This window comes from Equus przewalskii, chromosome 25, assembly GCF_037783145.1.
Source record: "Equus przewalskii isolate Varuska chromosome 25, EquPr2, whole genome shotgun sequence".
NCBI lineage: Eukaryota > Metazoa > Chordata > Mammalia > Perissodactyla > Equidae > Equus > Equus przewalskii.
Window position 1 is genome coordinate 10,852,812 of NC_091855.1, and position 20,371 is coordinate 10,873,182.

The following is a 20,371-nucleotide window of genomic DNA, read 5'->3' on the forward strand; positions in this document are numbered from 1 at the left end:
AAAGGTTTTGTTTACGACCAAGTCACATTAATTTATTTGTCGTGATAAAATACAGGAAATCCACTGTTTTCATTCCATATAGAGGATACAGAACTTTCTAAAAGAGTATTTCTGAAGCAAACTCACAGTACTTTAGGTGGAAGAGTCTAACCACGCAATCTCTCATTGATTTCAGGCTCCTGTATTTTCTATGTGTAACTTGTATTTTGAAAATTTCTTCAGTGGGCCTTTTTTATTGTAGAAGTTTTTAAAATCCAAGTTTCTTTTAAAGTATTTTAAGTTGATATTTGATCTGATCTGACTAAATGACTATTTGGCACAAAACAGAAGAGCTGATGACAGTTAATGTCAATTGCATCAGAGCAATAAGCTACTAGGTCACCAAGTGTGGCACAGATACAGACTGAAACACAAAGATTCTTCCAGGTCTTGAAGACAAAAGTCACAGTTTCTGATTCCTGGTATATAAGACATTCAGGCTTGGGACTGTGTAATCTCACCAGTTTTCAAAAAGTCCAACGATACAAACACAGAAGTACAGCAGAGAATAATCAGGTACAGATTTCACTCTTAGCAATTTAAAAATTAATTATAATAAAATACCATAGAGCTATATTTAGTTTAAAACATACAAAGACACAGTTTACATTATGAAAACTCCTCACATGGCCTATTTTACGTTAATTACTACAAAAAAAGCATACTTCTCAAGGATCTGAGTTATATCATCAAGAATTTGCCAATGCAAATAAACGTTAATGGAATTATACATTTTCCAGACTATCTTTTTCCATGATTAATATGTATTTCCTTCAGGTTTAAGTGAGGCCTTTTCCAATACTATCTGAATAGAACATAATGAATTACTATGTTAACCCCACTCCATTTCTTGTCCCCATCTAGTTTTCGGATGACCTGCATCAAAGAAACAAAATGTCATTCTCTCCATTGCTTTTGTTCCTTTTCTTATGTGTAGACAACACGTTGGGGGTAACTTTCAGTAAACTGGAATTGGCAAGGTTTTATTCCCAATAATGCCAAAGAACAAACATCCTCCTTGCTAAACGCTAAGAGAAACACTGATGATTAAACTACGGTGGAAGAGGAATTGTAGCAACACTGCTGTTTCTACAGTATTTGTAAAAAATAAAAATAGAATTTTGTCAATTAATTATTGAGCATTAAATAGTATATGACTGCTCCTCAGATGTACTAGAATTTATGGGTTAGAATAGTGAAGTTAGTAAGTTTAGCTACAGAATAAATGTAGTTTTCTTTATATTGTTGGTTTTTATCAATAATGCTGAGAGAACTTAATACAATTTTAACACGAATCCTCACAACACCCCTGTGAGGTAGGGATTGTTTATATCCACTTTACGGATGGGAAATCAGAAAATCAGAGCAAGAAATAATACTCTCAAGAGATATATACAAAGAAATCTTGGTTTTCTTACAAGGTGGACCTCACTTATCAGATACTGAGTTCTGACAATATGCTAATAAGGACAAATACTGAAACAGTCTGTTTTTCTTCAGAAAACAACTATGTAGGATCCAGAAAGAAGGGAAAATTCTAAGCTGATCCAAGGGGAAAATGTCAGTTTAGTATTTGCCTGATACATTGATTAAGGTATGTATAACATTGGCAGTTTTAAGAGCTTGGTAATCATTATGTAAGCCATAATATATGACTAAGATTATAGCTCCATTTTGCAGATGATGTAGTCAAAACTAAAAGGTTTATCTGGAAGAACTTTTCTATACAAAGTAGCTTTTCTTAGTGAGGAATCATGTCTTTAAAAAATACACCCAGAGCACAGTGTTAATCATATAACAGTTACTTTAAAAATATGCCTGTTGAGTGAATGAAAAAAAAAAAAACCTGGGGCCAGTCACACAACAGTATTCACTGGCTCTCGGCAACCCAGTTTTTGGGATTTTTTTTCTTCAAAATGGAGTTAACGTTTTTCCACTCCCTAAAACAGAGAGGATATTATGAAGACTAAGGAAAGAACATTTGCTTTGAATTCCTAATATTAAAAGGAACTATAGGAATAGGAATAAGAATACAATTAACCACTATTTTCTTAACACCCAACAAAGGTGGATATATTTCCGGTTTAAATTAATGTTGTCTACCACAGCCAGTCAGCCGCAGCAAACTCTCACTCGGCCCCGAAATGCTACCTACCCCACAACTCCTAGGCACCCCAATCCCACCCTTTAGCTACAACCATTCTTGTGTCAAGGACTAATGACTGAGCAAGTAGGAAAGAATATAGAAGGGAAAAAAACAGTAAAACTGTTACCTGAAGGAGAAAAAAAAGAATTTTCCTTGAAGAAGGCTAGGGAATATATCCTGAATAGCCTAACACACCTGATATCAATGTTAATATTTGTGTGAAATCTGTGAGGGCACTATGAGTTTGAATAATTGCTTAAACGATTTAGGTTTAAGATTAGATGAAGGTCTGACCCCAAAGAACAATGCGTTTAACTCCTCCCAATACGACTCACCCTCTATCAACAGCTAGTTAGATTATGCTCTCAACACATAGGAATCTATTTTTTTTTGAAGATTATATTTCTCCTTTTTCTCCCCAAAGCCCCCCGGTACATAGTGGTGTATTTTTAGTTGTGGGTCTTTCTAGCTGTGGCATGTGGGACACCACCTCAGCGTGGCTTGATGAGTGTTGCCATGTCCGCGCCCAGGATCCGAACTGGCGAAACCCTGGGCCGCTGAAGCAGAGCTCGGGAACCTAACCACTCAGCCACGGGGCCGGCCCCCCAACACATATGAATCTTAGTCTCAGGAGATTTTATTCTCTTGTCTAAAGCAGAAACTCAACTGCCTTACACAATGCCCATTGGTTTTCTTTATTCAGGCCTTAAGAAAAACTTATCATTTCATAATTCACCTAAACTTGCTGTCTACCCACAGAAAACCTTCGTGCCCTCAGAATGAGCTGGATTTCCCTTTGAGCTCCCTCCTCACTGAACTCGTTCTGTTGAGGAACTCTCATGTTGTCAGCAAATGTCGTCAAAAGTGTGCAGTCAGGGAGGAGCTCAAAGAGTTTTTGTACGCAGTTGAATTCTAAGCTTCACAAACCAAATTGGTTAGATATTATTAAAATCTAAAGGCTTAGAATTTAACAGGTAGCATACAAAAAAGATGAGGCTGTTTTGAAGCTTCTCTCTTTTATTGTTCTTAACTATACAGTATTTGAAATTTAAACGTTTCAGAAACAATTTAGATCTATCTTTTGTGGTGAAGTTTGACCGGCTATTTCCCAGCTACATAGAGCAGGAGAATCTATCATTAGTCCATCAATCTTAATTTTTCTGGAGTTTTAGCTTTGTAAGTTTCACCACTATAAAAGGGAGTTAAGTTTATTCACAGAGGGAAAGCTATCGTGGATTTTAAACATAGTTCCAGGACACTGACTTTATCTACTCTGCTAGTTTTATAGACCAGAAAAAAGTGAAAACCATGCCACTGAAAAATTACTTTTTCAAGCAATTGTTAGAAAATTAACATAAACTCAGGCAGCCTAGAAAATCTCCTGACACTGAGGGTAGAAAGATAATTTGTATTTTATCATTTTCCTCTTTAAACTCATGTAAACCCCTGGTCATAAAAATCTCAAATTGCTCTTAGGGTCTTTAAGAAAACACTCTAGGTTCAGGTGACAACACTGGGGTGTTAGTCAACACAGATCTACCTGAATCTCTTCTCTGTCTCTGACTCTGGGGCTTCCACACTCATCTGTGTGTATGTAGCTGACTGTTTCTCTCTTTAAGCTTTTTTTGACGTCTCACTCTTCTCCCTCTCTTTTACCTAAAATATTTTTTATTGAAAATGAGATATGCTCAATGTTAAAAAATAAATAAAAACCACGTAAGATGTTGCAGAGCTAGTAAGTAAAAAGTAATTTTAAAACTATTCATGATTTGGTATAGCTATGCCTTAAAGCAAATTTTTACGTTATATAGTTATGCGTTAAAATAACTAGTAACTTTCTATATGGCAGAAAATATTTTAAAATAATCCTCATAGGCGCTTAATTCATATAAAACATTAGCCAAAAGTGATAGTCTAGAATATCCTTTTAAAAAGATTTCACTTACTTCATATTCAATTTGCTTTTACTGATTCTACAATCTAGAGTAACTTAGAAATTCTATAAATATTCACTCTAAAGTTCCATATTTCTACACTGATTTCTAAACTGCGATTTATGAAAAGTTCACAGCCCTAATTGAAGGTTACATTTTAGTAGTCATGTATTAATATATCTTACAATAAGAAGACCTAATATATACAACCTTAAAACTATAGATAAATGGCAAAGAAAAAAAGTCAATAGAACTTTAGGAGGAAAATAATTCATGAATAAAAAAATCCACGTTAATTTTTTTCAAAATTGATATAAAAATTCTGAAGGAGAAACTGCTACTCAACTAGGATAGTGTCCACATTCTCTTGTGTGAGCTCTGACTCTAAGGCACAAGATGAGTCTAACGGTTCTTGCGACAAGCGAGAACTTTTCAGGGGGACATCAGACCAGCTGTCACAGAACAGCTGAAATCTCTGGGCTAATGCATTACCAAATCTTTGGCATCGGTTATATCTGTAAGATTTACCTTTGTGTGTGTACATGTGTTCCAGCAATTGGCTCTTTCGGAGAAATTTATGACCACAGATGGTACAGGTGATTTTTCTTTTCCTTGAAAAAGAAAAATTACAGTTTAATTCTACTGGCTCTGTGTCTTTGGAGATCAAAGACACTTGACTGATCTGCAAAGGCTCTGTGGTACCCCGGTTCGAGTGGTCAGGCTGCTGCTCGTTCTCCTTGACAATGAAGGAGCTGAGCCTGCGGCATTCAAGAGCCTCGCTAGTTTCATTAAGTGGATGCACTTCACCAAGGTCATTACTTTCCAGAATGGAAGCAGGGACACCAAACGGGAGGGATCCAGACACATGGGTGTGGAGATGTTGCCTTAGATTACTACGGGAATCAAAACGTTCACCACAGTAATGGCATAAGTGTATTTTGATACTGCTTTCTGTGAAAGTGGGGCCTGTCACCTCTGACGAGGGTGAGGGATGGCTCTGAGAAATCACAGATTCTGGGTCACATCTCTCCTGCTTGATGGACACTGGGGGCTTCTGGTGCTCCTCCAAGGCCTGGGCGGCAGGGTGGGCCCTCTGCTGGTCTGCAGTGCCATCATCCAGCCCAATAGCAAGAGAGAGCTGCAACTGGGGGTGGTCACCCTGGACAGCAGCTCTGTTTCCACTGTTATTGGAAGGAGCTTCTTTGACCTCCAGCCCTTGTTTGACAGCTGTTTTTTGGGTCGTTGAGATCTGAATGCCATATAAATTTGAGGACTGCACAGTCTCTGGTGAGAACACTTGATTCATTTCGGTCGCAATATGAGAAAGGTAGTCGGCATGAAGAAATCGAATCCCTTCCTCCAAACGACTGTGATCCACAATCTGTTTTGGCCCTTTCCCCGTGTACATGATGTGCAACAAATAGCTGAATATGTCAGGCTGGATGTCAGTTGGTTGTATTTTTATGCATTCACTGTTAAAAACGAAAAACAGACCCACACAATGAAACACCCAGTTGGCCTTTTAGTTAACAGGATACAGTCTTAACCTAAAGCAAGTTCCTCTTAAGAAGTTCAAACTTAGCAATCTGCCTTGATGGAAGACGGCAATAAAAGCTTAAACTTTCATTGTATACCAGTTTCATGGCCTAGCAACAAATCTTCATGTATTCAATTTATTTCCTAAAGTTAGGAAACACGACAGATATTCTGAGTAATTCAACATTAACTTAGTGGCTCCTAAGTAACATGCACTATACTGGTGCCATGGGTTATAAAAATGATGAATAAAATAGCTACCCTCCTCTTAGGGAACTTAAAAGTCTACTGAGTATATAACTAAAAAAAACTGAAAACAGGGACTCAAACAGATACCTCTACACAGATGTTTATTACATTATTCACATTAGCCAAGAGATGGAAACAACCCAAGTGTCCATCAACAGATGAATGGATAAACAAAATGTGTCATATACATACAATGGAATATTATTCAACCATAAAAAGGAATGAAGTTCTGATTTTGCTATAACAAGGATGAACCTTGAAAACATTATGCTAAGTGAAATCAGACAGAACAGGACAAATTTTGTATGATGCCACTTATAGGAAATACCTAGAATAGGAAAATTCATAGAGACAGAAAGTATATTAGAGGTTACCAGGAGCTTGGAGGGGGAGAGTTAATGGGCACAGTTTATGTTTGGGGTGATGAAAAGTTTCAGAAATAGATAGTGGTGACGATGAGAAGCTCTGTTTTAAGCATTTTAATATTATTAATCCATTTAATTTTCTTAACACCCTGGGGTGGGTATACTAGTCTAGTGTTTCACAGAGAAGGAAACCAAGGCACAGAGAGATCAATTACACTGCAATTATTTTCTTTACATGCATTACCTCTCTATTAGATTATAAATTTCTTGAGGGCAGGGAGTGTAATTTACCTTGCACTGGGGTCTACAACAGTGCACAACATTGTGACTGTAATTTATGCCACTGAATTATACAATTAAAAATAGTTAAAATGACAAATTTTGTTATACATACTTTACCACAATAAAAAATATTCAAAATTCTTAAAAAGGTCTATTAAAATCGGTAATATTTAGAATTTAAATTACACTAGCCTTATTTTGGCTTCCCAACTATATTAATATATCTACTCTTTAAATCACAAGTGAATACAGGCATGACTTTGAAAAGCTTTAAAATAACCCCAAGCCAAATTTTTACATAGGAATCTAGAATTCAGATAATAGATGGAAATATCTGTGTAAGAAGAAATCAGGAAACACCCTGCAAAATGGATGGTGAAGACAACCTGGGAGAAGTGCTGGACGTCAAGGAACATTGGGATCAGTCACTGAACTCACCTTCCCGGAAGCAGAAGCGTGTGTCAATGCTCCAGAAAGCACTGGGTGTCAGCATGCTGGCAACCCATTTCTTCAGTCCTGATTCTCAGGATTCCCTCTTGGGTTTCACTCTTGGCTCTGACCCACCCACTGCCATGGTCTGTGGCAAGGTTTTTTTCACATCAGCACAGAGCTCTGTTAACTGAGGATTGTCAGCTGCTCCACAGAGACACCACCAGCAGGCCTGCCACTTCAGTATCTCCTGCATTTACTGGAGCCTGATGCCTGGTACACAACGACCGCTTTGAGGGCTGAACCAACTCACAGCTTCTCAGACGAGACTGATGTGAAGGTAGTGTTTCTAATCTAGTTTCTACATTGCCGCTTAGGTCAGAGAGGAAACTCTTTGGTGTGGCAGAAAAGGCTACCCAGAACCTGTCCCCCACTCTAAGCTCCTCTCCTCTTTGTGCCATACATTCTGATCATTCTGATCTACTCTGTTTTCTGAGTGTGCTAGGCTGGCTCATATCTGTGTGTTTTCATGCATTTTTTCCCTCTGCTTACAATGTACCTTCTTGCATTCCTCTACAACATCTGAAAACTCCTCCTGATCCTTCAAGATCCTTCAGGATCTTGTTCCAACCTGTTCCAACATTCTCAAAATAGGGCTGCTGACACTCCATTCTACCTTGTACAACACTTCCATTACAGACTTATCACATTAAGTATTAATAATAGCAGCTAACAGCGCTAAGCTCTGTTCTAAATATTTTAATATTATTAATCCATTTAATTTTCTCAACAGCCTGGGGTAGGTATACTAGTCTAGTGTTTCACAGAGAAGGAAACCAGGGCACAGAGGGATAAATTACACTGCAGTTATTTTCTTTACATGCATTACCTATGAGACTACAGATCTCTTGAGGGCAGGGAGTGTAACTTACCTGTTACTGGGGTCTAGAACAGTGCCTTACATGTAAATACTCAATAAATAGTTGAATGAATGATCAATTAAAAATGTATAATTGAGGGGCCAGCCCAGTGGCATAGCAGTTAAGTTCACACAACCTGCTTCAGTGGCCTGGGGTTCACCGGTTCAGATCCCGAGCGTGGACCTATGCACCACTTATCAAGCCACGTTGTAGCAGGCATCCCACATATAAAGTGGAGGGAGATAGGCACAGATGTTACCTCAGGCCCACTCTTCCTCAGCAAAAAAGAGGAGGATTGGCAGCAGATGTTAGCTCAGGGCTAATCTTCCTCAAAAAAAAAAAATGTATAATTGAGGCTGGACTCCTAAATATTTCATATAACATCTACTAAAAAAACATAAAGAGTGTTCTATCACTTTCAATCTAGGATGAATTAAAGCTATTCTTTAGAAAGAACTCAGAAGCTGAATGTCACTTTCCAGCCCTCTCTCTACATACCTATCATGTTGGGGTAACCTAAATTCAAGAAAACTTTTTGAAAAGTTTTTGAAACAAATGACCTTTGAATTGTAATATGGAATATACGGTGAGTAGAATTATGACACTGAAACCTTGCTATGAAAGTGTTATGGAATAGAAATCAACAACTTTGTGATTAGAGCAAAGACCTTTAAGAGCACAGATTTGCATCTGAGTCTAACGTATTAACTATATAATCATAAATGGACACGTTACTTAACTCAGTCTCAGTTTCCTTTTCTTTAAAATAGGGGTTACAGTAGAATTTACCTTAGGTAAATACTTAGTGCTTAGGTATGGGATAAGCCTTCAATAAATTTTAGCTATTACTGTTTTCATTCTTATTTTCCACCATGGATCCTATACTCTGAGTTTAATTACTGATGTGTAGAAAAAAATTATTATAAATTTTTTTTTATTAAGGTGACCCCATAACAAAAACCCCCAAAATGATGTTATAATAAGGCCTAGATATATCACAATATTAAAAATTCTTCTGATTTACAAAAGCACACCCTTACCTTGTTTGGTGAATAAATATCATCTTGAAATAGTTAGAAAAAGCAGCAAGCACTGCTCTGTGGGCTTTGAAGTAAACATCTCCAATAGCAACAGTGCAATCACACAGAAAACCAAATTCTCGTTGCATGTTCAGCTGCTGCAGGAGGACAAGGCTATGGCTGGCTGTGTCCATTGTGGCTCTGAGAAAAAGGACAATTTTTTCTTATGAAACTGGCTACAGTTTATGCAGACCTACAGAGTACAAGGAGCACTAAATTTAAATGAAATTATCCAACAGCTCTCCATACTGTCCCTTTCACCCCAAACCTAGCTAACATTAAATCTCCCCATATGACAATCAATGTCAACGCTGCTGAAACTGTAAAATATGGCTTTTTTTCATCTGGTAAGAAGGTAGCTTGGTATGAGTGACACAGGAGCAAAAGGAAAGCCTATCCTTTTTTATCTATGTGACCACATGTTTCTAGTCCTGTTTCCTCACTGGAAAAATGGGCATGAGATACTGATCCCTCCCCACCTCAGAGCTAAATGAAGGGAGTTATGTGAAAAGCACCTTCTGATGGAAACTGCTATTCACACAGAAGTGTGTCCTGGCTGGGCTACAGCTGTCACTGCTCCTTACAGATCCTTTGTGAACTTAGGGGACACCGGCCTCCTAACTATCATACAATGTTTGTGAAGCTTATCAGTCACAGTATGTTCAGGAGCCCTTAAAATAGATGTCAAGACACATCCCCCGATTTACATGGGGCCCTGGAGCCCCATGGGAAGGAACCTAAACCCTGATCTAAACTGGATTCAGACACATATAAACACGGAGGTTCCCGAAGGAAGCAAAATGCACCACTAGTCCCACGGTGAAAATCATGCATGAGGAAGAACATGCAAAAGAATTCTGGCGGAGAAGAGTAGTGTGAGCAGCAAGGACATTCAAGGGCACTGTGGTTCCGGGCAGGTTGGAGGCTGTGCTTCACCACCTTCTCCACCCAACTGTGCAGAGCACCCTAGTGCTTTAGGGAGATGGCAGCTGTGGTATAAAGTGTGTCACCAGGGGGCTGGGAGAACATCCTCTAAAAGAGCAGATCCTACAAAGAGAATGAAGTTTCCTCACTAGCCAGAGAGAACAAGGTCTAAGGTCAGTGATGAGTGTGGGGTTAGCTGTCTGGAGATTGGCAGTGGCTTGGGCAGCAGACAGCGGAGTGACCGATAATATAGGAAAAATTGCTAACACTTTATAGTGCGTTCTATGAGTCAGGCACTTTCCACTCACTCAATTTTCAGTACAACTCTACGACAAAGGGAATACTCAATGCATCTTATAGTGAAGAACCGAACCAGCACAGAGAGTTAACTTAGCCAAGGTCACACGCTAGTCAGCGGCAGAAGAGGGGACTCAAACCCAGGCACTGGGCTCCAGAGCCCAAACGTCCTCCCTCTCCACCTCCCAGAGAGCACATAGACTGGAGGAGCCTCGGGAACAGTCTGGTTACACATCAAGGCACCTCGGGAAGCCTCAGGAATATATCGAAAGAGGAATCAGGGAGAAACTCAGATTTCCTGCTGCTTATGCAAATGTGACATAGCAACACAAATATTTATTCTTTCTAGTGGATAAAGTCTAGACTATAACTGGTAAAGGCAAAGGTAATTATTACTGATAAAAGGCTAAACTTATTTTTATTAAAACTACATATTTAATGTACTGATAGGGAATAACCTCCAAGATACAGTACGTAAAAAAAGCAAAGTATAAAACTGTATAGAGAGCACTACTATGAGGTGGGGTGGTTATTTTTATAGGTGGCAGAGGAACTTATACATAAATATATTCTTGTTTATGTACACATCTCTGGAAAGTTTCAAAGAAACAAGTAACATGTTCATTTCTAGGAGGGAAACTAGGGAGCAAGGAGTTAAGAGTGGAGGGAACTGTACTGTTGGAACTTAAAAAAACCTTTTATTGACGTTTAGTATCATAAATACATACTAAATATATTCCTTTTTCTCTCATTTTTTAAAATTATGAAATATTTCAGATAGAAAAGTAGGTCCAGACAAGAATGTAACAAACACCCACCAACCCCTGAGCACAGAAAGTAAACCCCGTGAGAGACCCCTGGCATCTCTCCCTCATTCTATCCCCCTCCCCACAAAGTACCCACCATCCTGCACTTGGTGTTTACGACTCTCTTGTACGCCGTCACATTCTTACTGCAAATGCATATATCACTTAACAAGGTAGTGTTTTGCATGTTTCAAAATTTTATATAAATAAAATTGTACTTTAGGGATCCTGCAACTTGCTTCTTTTAAGTCAACATTCACACATTACTTTTAAAAACCCTACTTATTCAAACATAATAGTTTCCCCAATCTAAAAAAAAACTCATATCCTTTACCATCTCATGTTAAAAGCCTTTAAGCAGCAATGAAACAAGAAATAATAAGACAACCTACAGACTCGAGCCTATCCTCTAACAAGATCCAAATTGTGGGTATTGTTCCAAAAGGGCATTTAGTCAAAAGTTACTATTTATTGTATTTACCACATTTCCTTGATTCTAAAGCACCATCAGTTTATAGCGAGATTAAAAAACCAAAATAAAATTCTATGTTGGAGATGTTAGTATTTGAAAAACATGTCTTAGATTCAATGAAATGGTTCAAATTGAAGTACCTTAAAATACCCTTACAAATTGTCTCAACCTCCCTCAGCAGATCATAAACATTTTTACCAGTTTTTTTCTATATACATATTATACATTAGTATAATAAACTCTTGAAACATATGGAAATGAGAAATGGCACGCTAAAAAACCAAATATAGAAAAATGTTGCGGTTAATGATCTATGAATAACAGTTACATTCTTCAGTTATTGAACAAATATTTTTTGAAGAGAAATTTAATAAACATTTGAAAACATCCATTGAACAAAGCATGGGGATGGAAAAAAAATTACATAGATGCTGCAATCAAGATTACAGGCTAACAGGGGAAACAAAACACAAAACCTAGTAATTGCAACATGAAGTAAAAGTGTTAAATGCCATAAGAGCAGTTTGGAGAACATGGTGTGAGGGGGAGATAAATAACAGGAGACTCAATGGAAAATAAGCCATGGGAACTGGATTTGGATAAACAGGCAGAAGGTGAACACAGCATTCCAGGCAGAAAAAATGGAATGAGTAAAATGACAGGGAGGGGTACAAATATATAGATAACTGAAGAATTCAGTTTGGCATAGAACAAACAAAAGTAAGTGAATAACAAGAGATGGGGTCAGCTCACAGCGGGCACACAGTTAAAAGGTACTCCAGCTGTGTTTGCAATGAACTATGTTAGGACATTTTCTGTGGGAGGGAAACTGGCAGAGTAGTTAAAGCTTGGACTCTAGAATCCAAAAGTATGGATTAAAATCCTAGCTCTGCCATTTACCTGTGTGATCTAGACAGGAGACTCAACTCTCTGGGCTTCAGTTTCACTTATAAAATATGGACAACTGCAGTATCTACCTCACAGGTTGTTATATAGATTTAGTAAGATAACGCATGTGAGCACTTAGAAATAGTGAGGCCCATCGTAAGTGTTCAATAAACACCAGTTATCACTATCATTAGGCCTAGGAGTCAAGACTGCTCTAGCAGCAATATAAAAAAAAGATTAGCAAGGGAAAGGCATGGAGAAAGAAAGAAGCGCAAAGAGCCTACTCCAACTCCAAAGGCAGTGGAAATGAAGGAAGGAATACAAGACACACCAGATTTGCCTTGGCAGCAGACTGGATGTGGTCAGCCACAATGATCAAGCCAAAGGTGAGTCTCGGAATTCCAGTTTGGATAACTGGAAGAATTCATTCACTTCTTCAGGTCATATGTGCAGAGTAACTGCCATGTGCTAGGTGTTGATAAAAAGGCTGGGTCCTAGAACACTGGAGAAGAGGCACAGAAACTGGCTTGGTAAGAGAGAAGTTTCACCTTGGGGTCATCCTCCAATCAGGGTGATAGTTTCCTGTTTCCTCATATGTCTGGTCACTTTGGATAATATCCTAGACATTGTGATTGCTATAGTAAAGACCCCAGATTCTGTAATATTCTTCCTAGGAGTTAATGTTTTTGTTTTGTTTTGCAGACAATTAACTTGGCTGGACTTAAACTCCAAGTTCTAACTCCCCTATGGTTCAGTTTTCTTAGTGTTAGATGTGCTGTCTTGAGGCTGCTCAACACATGTATAAGTTTAGGGGTTGGCAAGAGATTCAAGCTGAGTTTATACACAGTATTTAAGGTCGTCCCCCCCGCCCCCACCACCACTGACATCTTTTCTAGGATTTTGCTCCTTACTTTCCAGCTGTGTGATCACTCTGAACTTTGTCCTCTTTTCTTCAAGCAAGTAAGATTACAGGTTATCCCAGTTTTAGCCATCCCATCATGTCACCAACTGGGGCCTTCTCTGAGGCTAAAAGCCATAAAAATGGAAAGGTATGCACTGTTGGTCCCTTCTTCCAAGTGTAGACCTCATTCCAGTTTCTGCCTGCTTTTTGTCATTCTTGAATGCCATCTGGTAGTTTTTAAAACTTTTTCAAGTTTATAGTTTAATTTTTTGTTTTGGTGAGGAAGATTGGCCCTGAGCTAACATCTGTACCAATCTTCCTCTTTTTGCTTGAGGAAGGTTGTTGTTGAGCTAACATTTGTGGCAATCCTCTTCCATTTTCTATGTGGGATGCTGCCACAGCAAGGCTTGATGAGTGGTGCATAGGTCTGTGCCGGGGATCTGAACCAGTGAACCCTGGGCTGCTGAAGTAGAGTGTGCGAACTTAACCACTACACCACTGGGCCAGCTCCTAAAGTTTACAGTTTTTATCTGCAGAATTGCCCCCAAAGGTACTACTCAGCCATGACCCTTCATTAGCAGTTTTAAAAAGTTCTGGTCTCAAGATCCATTTATACTCTAAAGAAAAGTATTAGGGTCAACAGAGAGCTGTTGTTTATGTGGGTTATATTTATCAATATGTACCATGGTAGAACTTAAAACTGAGAAACTCTTAAATATTTATTTAAAATAACAAGTTCATTACTTATTAACATAAATAATACATTTTTTCCTTAAAAAAAAGGCATTGTTATGGCATTGCTTTATATTTTGCTATCTTCTTTAATACCTGGCTTTAAAAAATATACCCAGTTCTTTTATTTGCTTCTGCATTTAATCTGTTGCCACATGTTGTTCTGGTTCAAACATATTAAGAGAATTTGGCCCTACAAAAGGGAGATTCACGGGGGCCGGCCCCGTGGCTGAGTGGTTAAGTTCTCGTGCTTCCGGGGCCCATGGTTTCACCGGTTTGGATCCTGGGCATGGACATGGCACTGCTCATCAAGCCATGCTGAGGTGGCATCCCACATGTCACAACTAGAAGGACCCATGACTAAAAATATACAATTATGTACCGGGGGCTTTGGGGAGAAAAAGGAAAAATAAAATCTTTTAAAAAAAAAAAAAAAAGGGAGATTCTTGTAGACCCACTGAAAGGGTTTCCAGAACTTCCAGGGGGGTCCTTGGTCCACACTTTGAGAACCTCTGCCCTACACTATCTTTTTTTTGATCCTATAAGGTAGTAGAGTAGGTACTACATTAGTTCCATTTTATAGTTGAGGAACCATTGGCTCAGAGAAGGCAGGAAAGGTACCCAAAGTCAGACAACTAGCTATAAAATGGCACTGGTAGTACTTCAAGTTGGACTTTAAACTCAGTGCCCTTTCTTCAAAACCCCAATCTAGAACTTTCAACATATATATTGATGGCAGATTTTGTGACTATATTGAACCAAATAAGGGGGTAAATTTTCCAAGTTTATAAAATGAAACAAATTCAGATCTGTTAAAAAAAAAATAAGCCTTAAATATATAATAAGTGCATTCAAACTTCTTTGCATAATAATATACCTTTGATGTTTTAAGGCAACACAGATTTTTACCCCATATAAACAGTCAATCCATCAAAGTTAAGGACATTTTCCAACACATTCTACTTTGCAAATTATTAGCTGGCTTTTTATATAGCTTTTGCTCATCATTTCTTTGACCATCAATTTTATTTTCTCTTACATGTGGAACAGCCAAAGTTTCCTATGCTTACAGAAAGATCTTAGAAGTTACATTTGAGAATTTTTGGTGAAAATGTTAAGATGTGAGAGAGGTTGCAGAAAAATAATTATCATTGTATTATATTTACAAATACTAGAGCCAAAATGTAAGAGTGCTACATCTTAAAATGCTTTATCTGTTATCGAAGTTGTATTTACATTATAATGGGGTTAGCAATGATATTTAAGAAAGACTACAAAAATCTTGTTTACTTAATAGATTGCAGTGACTCTGGATTTGCTTAAACTACATAAACTAGAACAGCTTTATACCAGTATCTATGTTTGTTCAATTCAAAGTTAGCTTGCTATTCAACATCTTTGATTTTTATTCACTTAAAAAATCTATTGTATTGGTCAGACTGGACTCTCAGATCTATGGCAGCCAGAACGATGTCCTGGAATACACAGCTTTTCATTCTCTTAGGCTGTAAGAATCTTTAATAAAAAAAAAGAACAAAACGAGTAAGACATCTGTTTCTGTAGAAAACAAGCAGCCTCAGATATCTTCTCTGTGGTTACTACCATTGTGACTTTCTTATGAATGATCATTAAGACAAGGAGTCAGGAAAGTTGGCAGAGGAATGTGTACAGCTTTTTTGAGATATTTACTCATGGCTATAAACACAAAGGTAAAAGCAGAAATATTCAAAGTGCCACATGATAAAAGAGTTTATACACTGATTTCAACTTTTAGTGGTACTTTCTGATTGTGGAGGTGTAACATTCTATAACCCAGAAGTCATGTTATGCTTGAATAGTGGCCCTTATTGCTGACTGTACTGTAAAACCTCCCATGTAGAGCGGCACTGATGCCTGGGTCCTATGCCAAGCTAACCCACACAGAATTGCTGAGGGTGAGGTACAGAGCCTTTTTTTTTTTTTCTGGTGAGGAAGATTGGCCCTGAGCTAACATCTGTTGCCAATCTTCCTCCTTTTGCTCGAGGAAGACTTGCCCTGGGCTAACATCTGTGGCAGTCTTCCTCTTTTTGCTTGAGGAAGAGTGTCCCTGAGCTAACATCTATGCCAATCTTCCTCTGTTTTGTATGTGGGATGCCACCACAGTATGGCTTAATGAGCAGTGTGTACGTCCATGCCTGGGATCTGAACCTGTGAACCCGGGGCTGCCAAAGCAGAGTGTGTGAGCTTAACCACTATGGGACCAGGGGCCCCTCACCCGCCCGACACACAGTCTTTTCAAAAAAGCTCCTCAGGTGATTCTAATATGATGCCTCAGTTAAGAACCACTGCGTTAGAAGAGGTGACTAAGGAAACCCAAGAAAATATTTCACACTCTAAAATTACAGGAAAAAAGAAGCACTTTCACAAGAAATGCTCAAATGTGGGAAATATACCAATTACATTAAATGAACAAAAATCAACAATTGTAATTCTAATTGTATTTTAAACTAAAAAATTAGCCAGATTAAGAAGCAAAAGTGCTCCCAAACTAGTAGGATGCACCTTGGAGGCAGAGGAGGAACACACAATTTTCAGACTTCTTTTTAAAAAGTATTTAGGAAAAAGAGGTATTTACTCCCGAAGGCCATTACAGCCATTTTCATAACATCTAAAAGTGATATGGAAATTCCAAATCTGAAAATATTGTTTGAGGTACAATCTGTGGTAATTCTAGGCATCTGCTTAAGAAAAGCCGTGAGAATATAAGAGGAGAGGGTAAGCAGCAGACGTGGTAGATGACACAGGAAGAGCAGTTATGCTCTAAAAACCTTTAACGGAACAGGGAGACGTTAGTTTGGGGCCTCCTGCCTGTTGGCAGACACAGCCAGCCTGCTACATCTCTAGCCCCATCTAACCAACATGTGGGATGCCTGATAAAAACCGCAGCACCAGGCAAACAAAACGCTAACACCAGTGAGTGCAAATTGCTAGTGGACCTTAAAAAAATCAGAATCCCGTGAAGTAAAGAAAAAGATTCTTCGTAGTCCACTAAAAAAATAAAGACTGCATTTCTGAAAAAAAAAAAGGTACTCAAAGGACAGAAGAAAGTTGGAAAATGACAGCCCTAGTACAGACCTAGAATACAGTACAAACAAGAACGACGGTAACTTCTGAACGTAGGTGTGCCAGGACTTCCTCTGCCACCGAACATCCCACTGACACGTTATCCACATGGGCTAATGAAACCCTTTGCTTAAAGTGCCTAGAGTTTTTCAGGAGGAACAAAAAGTCACTGCATAATTAATTTGTAACCAGGGAAGAAATGAATTAGAAAAATTTCAAAAATAACCAACTTAACACTATAAACACTTTTTCTCCAGATAAGGTTAAAAAGAAAAAAATCCTGCTAGCAAAGGGAAAGGAGAAGCGTTAATAAATTCAATCAATAATCCTAAAACCGATGTTTGCTTCAAACACTTTCTTTCCTCTTCCTCCACTCACCGGAAGCAAACTCAAGTAGTAATATTCTTTCCTATCCTAGAGGGAATAATACTGTTCTAGTTATTATCAATAGCTACTATTATGAGTAAATACTACACAAAAGGCCTTGTGCTAAATGTTCTATGTACATTATTTCCTTTAATCCTCACTGTGCCTATACGTGCTATTTTTATTTCCATTTTACAGACAAAAAAAACCCCTACACTTAGGACACGCAACTAGCAAATAGTATAAAGTGGGGCTCAAAAGCTAGGTCTGACTCCATAACCCGTGCAGGTAACTATAAACTGGAGCAGTATTTCTCTTAGCATTCTTCTTTCAAAAGACTGAAGTTCACATGCAATTTGGAATAAATAAGCAGAAAGGGGGCACAGGAAGTGGTGTAGAAGTACTTCATAATTGATCAAGATAAGAGCACCTGCACTGCTTTTTTAAGACAAGAAAAAGGCCCGCAATAATATAAAACCCCCAACTCTTTTCTGGCCCTGTTATTACTAAAATGGACATGTTTTTCTTTAACAAGATGGTCAAGCACCACCTACAAACCATAGTAAATAAATCACTTGGTTCAGCGGCGGGGAGGGCATTACGCAACACTTCCCAGCATAGCCCTCGCCAGGATATTTTACGGCCTCGGCACTTGGGCCCCTCCTCCCCAGCTAGACAGCCTGGCTCCTTCGCATTCCCCTCAGGAGATAGGGTGGAAGCACACAGCTCCACTTTCTAAGGCAGAAAGGGCAGCTGAAAGTCCTGCTCGGCCTCTCTGGGCAACCACAGGCGCCAATAAATCAGCCACAGGCGATTCTCTCATCCCCTTCCTGGCTTGAAGTGGTAGCAAGACATAATGCAAAAGAGCACTGACTGGACTGGGGAGATAAGTGATCTAGGCTTGAATTCTACTGCAAATGAAGCCAGGTAAATCTCCCTGAACCTGTCTCCTCATTTGTAACATGGCGATAATGCTACCTCCTTTTTGGTAAGTAATCGAAATTCATCTATGAGAGCAGCTAGCCACTGCAGGTACTCAGTAAACAGCGACCAAACCTGAGTAGAGTCCATCTCCACTACCTCAAAATAAGACATTCAGGGCAGGGCTGGGCAAAAAGGTACAGCAAGTCCTGTGAGGTCCTCCCTTCTTTCTTGCTGACCACCCCTGTGATGCTCCACTGCTTCCTGATAACCTCCGAGCCCTAAGAACTAATCTATTCCATGTACTATCCCATCAGTGTTTTGTTCCCTATTAAGGAGCTGACATCTGATAACGCATTAACAGTTTATCCTTAATTAAAACGCATCCAGATTGCTAAAGAGGACTTTGATGCCTTAACTTAAGGAAGCAACCAATGCTGCAAATGTTGTTTTGTGGGGGGACAAGCTTTGAGCTCCAGAGTACATCGCAGGCAGTCTACTGCACCTAGAAAAAGTGCCAACCCCATTCCTTAAAATACCACAGCCATCACACACTGGACAAGCTTGATTTCTCCATAACCTGAATCAAACTAATTATAATCACCTCTGTGAGTGGGTTAAACCAGCACTGGACTCCTGATGTGGTGGAGAGTGCAAGGACCAAGGCGTCTGGAGCCCTGGAGGCCAGTTACCCAAGTGTGGGACCTCATCAAGCTACACGCTCTTTAGGCCTGGTGTCCTCATCTGTAAAATGAGAAGGATGAACTGGATTTTCTACAAGACCCCTTTCAGCTTTGTGATTCCAAAGTGTACTTTACACACTTGACAGAATCCTATGAGAATCAACAGCTTTACCAAAAAGATTTAAGTCTCCAGAGAATGAATGCCAAATTTAATACCTTGGGGAAAAACGAGCGTTAATTTATGAAACACGTTGGCTGCTGTCAAGTTCCAGGTACAGCGCTAGACGCTGCCTAAGCAGCTTGATTTCTCCAAATAATGAGTGCCACGGAAGGCAGTGATGAATGGGGGAAGCTTTAAAGAGAAAAACTGGATTTGCTTAAAATGAGATTAATATAATCTGAAAAAGGATAGTAATGAATTATAGGGGGGACTTCCTGCTCTACAAACGGGTAAAAACAAACGGGGGTGGGGAAGGGAGAAGGAGGGCAGCGGCCGCAGCGTCTCACAGGCTGCACCTGGAGACCCGCCCACTTGCGAGGCCGGCGCGGCCGCGAGGGGAAAGCCGTGGGCCCGCCGGGGCTTCCCGCGCCGGCTCGCACCCAGGCCCGCGGCGCAGAGGGCGCCATGCCTTTGCGGCGCCCCGCGCGCCGTCCCGGCCTGAGTCAGGCCCCGGCAGCGCCTCGCGCGGGCAGCGAAGGGCGACTCCGTGCATCCTCGGCCCAGCGCTCACACGCGGTTGCTATTTTCCTCCTTTGCCCTGATTGACATCTCAAATGGACCAAAAACACCCCTCTCCCCAGCTACTTGCATCTGTCCCGCGACCGGCGCAGCTGCAGGCCGCCGCCCTGGGCGGCTCGCGGCGGGAGGGACTGAACCCGGAGCAACCCACAGGGGCCGGGCCGCGTCGCTTACCCAGACGCCGCCGCGGCGGCCAGCCGGCTCCTCCGTGCGGGAGGGGCGGCTCCCGCGCCGTGTACGTCACGCGGCGGCGCCGGCACACGCACCCCGCTGCCCGCTCTCGCGCGGCTTCCCGCGCCGGCCGCCGCGCGATGGGCCCATGTGATCGCGCGCCTGGTAGCCGAAGAACGAGGGGCGCGGGGCCGAAGTGTGCGTGCGTGCGTACGTGCGCGCCTGCCCGCCCGCTCGAGTGGTCAGGCAGGGGTTGGCGTGCGCTCGAGGCGCCTCCGTCGCGGTCCCCAGTCGTGACTCTGTAGGCGGAAGCGTGGAGACAAGCCTGAGCGTCACAGGCTCCCCACGCACAACCGCGTGACTTGGGGACTTTCCCCAGGGTGTGCAGAA

At 40.3% G+C, this 20,371-nt stretch overlaps 1 protein-coding gene across 12 annotated transcripts in view; it reads right to left on the reverse strand.

Annotated features, from left to right (window-relative positions):
• Positions 1–20,118, reverse strand: part of ZBTB25 (zinc finger and BTB domain containing 25) — a 42,589-nt gene extending 22,471 nt beyond the window's left edge. For 6 of the 12 annotated variants that reach the window (XM_070592957.1, XM_070592959.1, XM_070592962.1 and 3 more), the window contains exons 1-3: positions 19,985–20,118; positions 8,941–9,120; positions 4,648–5,591 (exon numbers count right to left, since the gene is read on the reverse strand). In XM_070592957.1, coding sequence (XP_070449058.1) covers positions 4,648–5,591; positions 8,941–9,113 — 1,117 coding nt within the window. In that variant the 5' untranslated portion in view covers positions 9,114–9,120; positions 19,985–20,118. The other 6 variants (XM_070592965.1, XM_070592964.1, XM_008533246.2 and 3 more) reach the window with 6 other exon arrangements.
• Between the last annotated feature and the right edge of the window lie 253 nt (positions 20,119–20,371).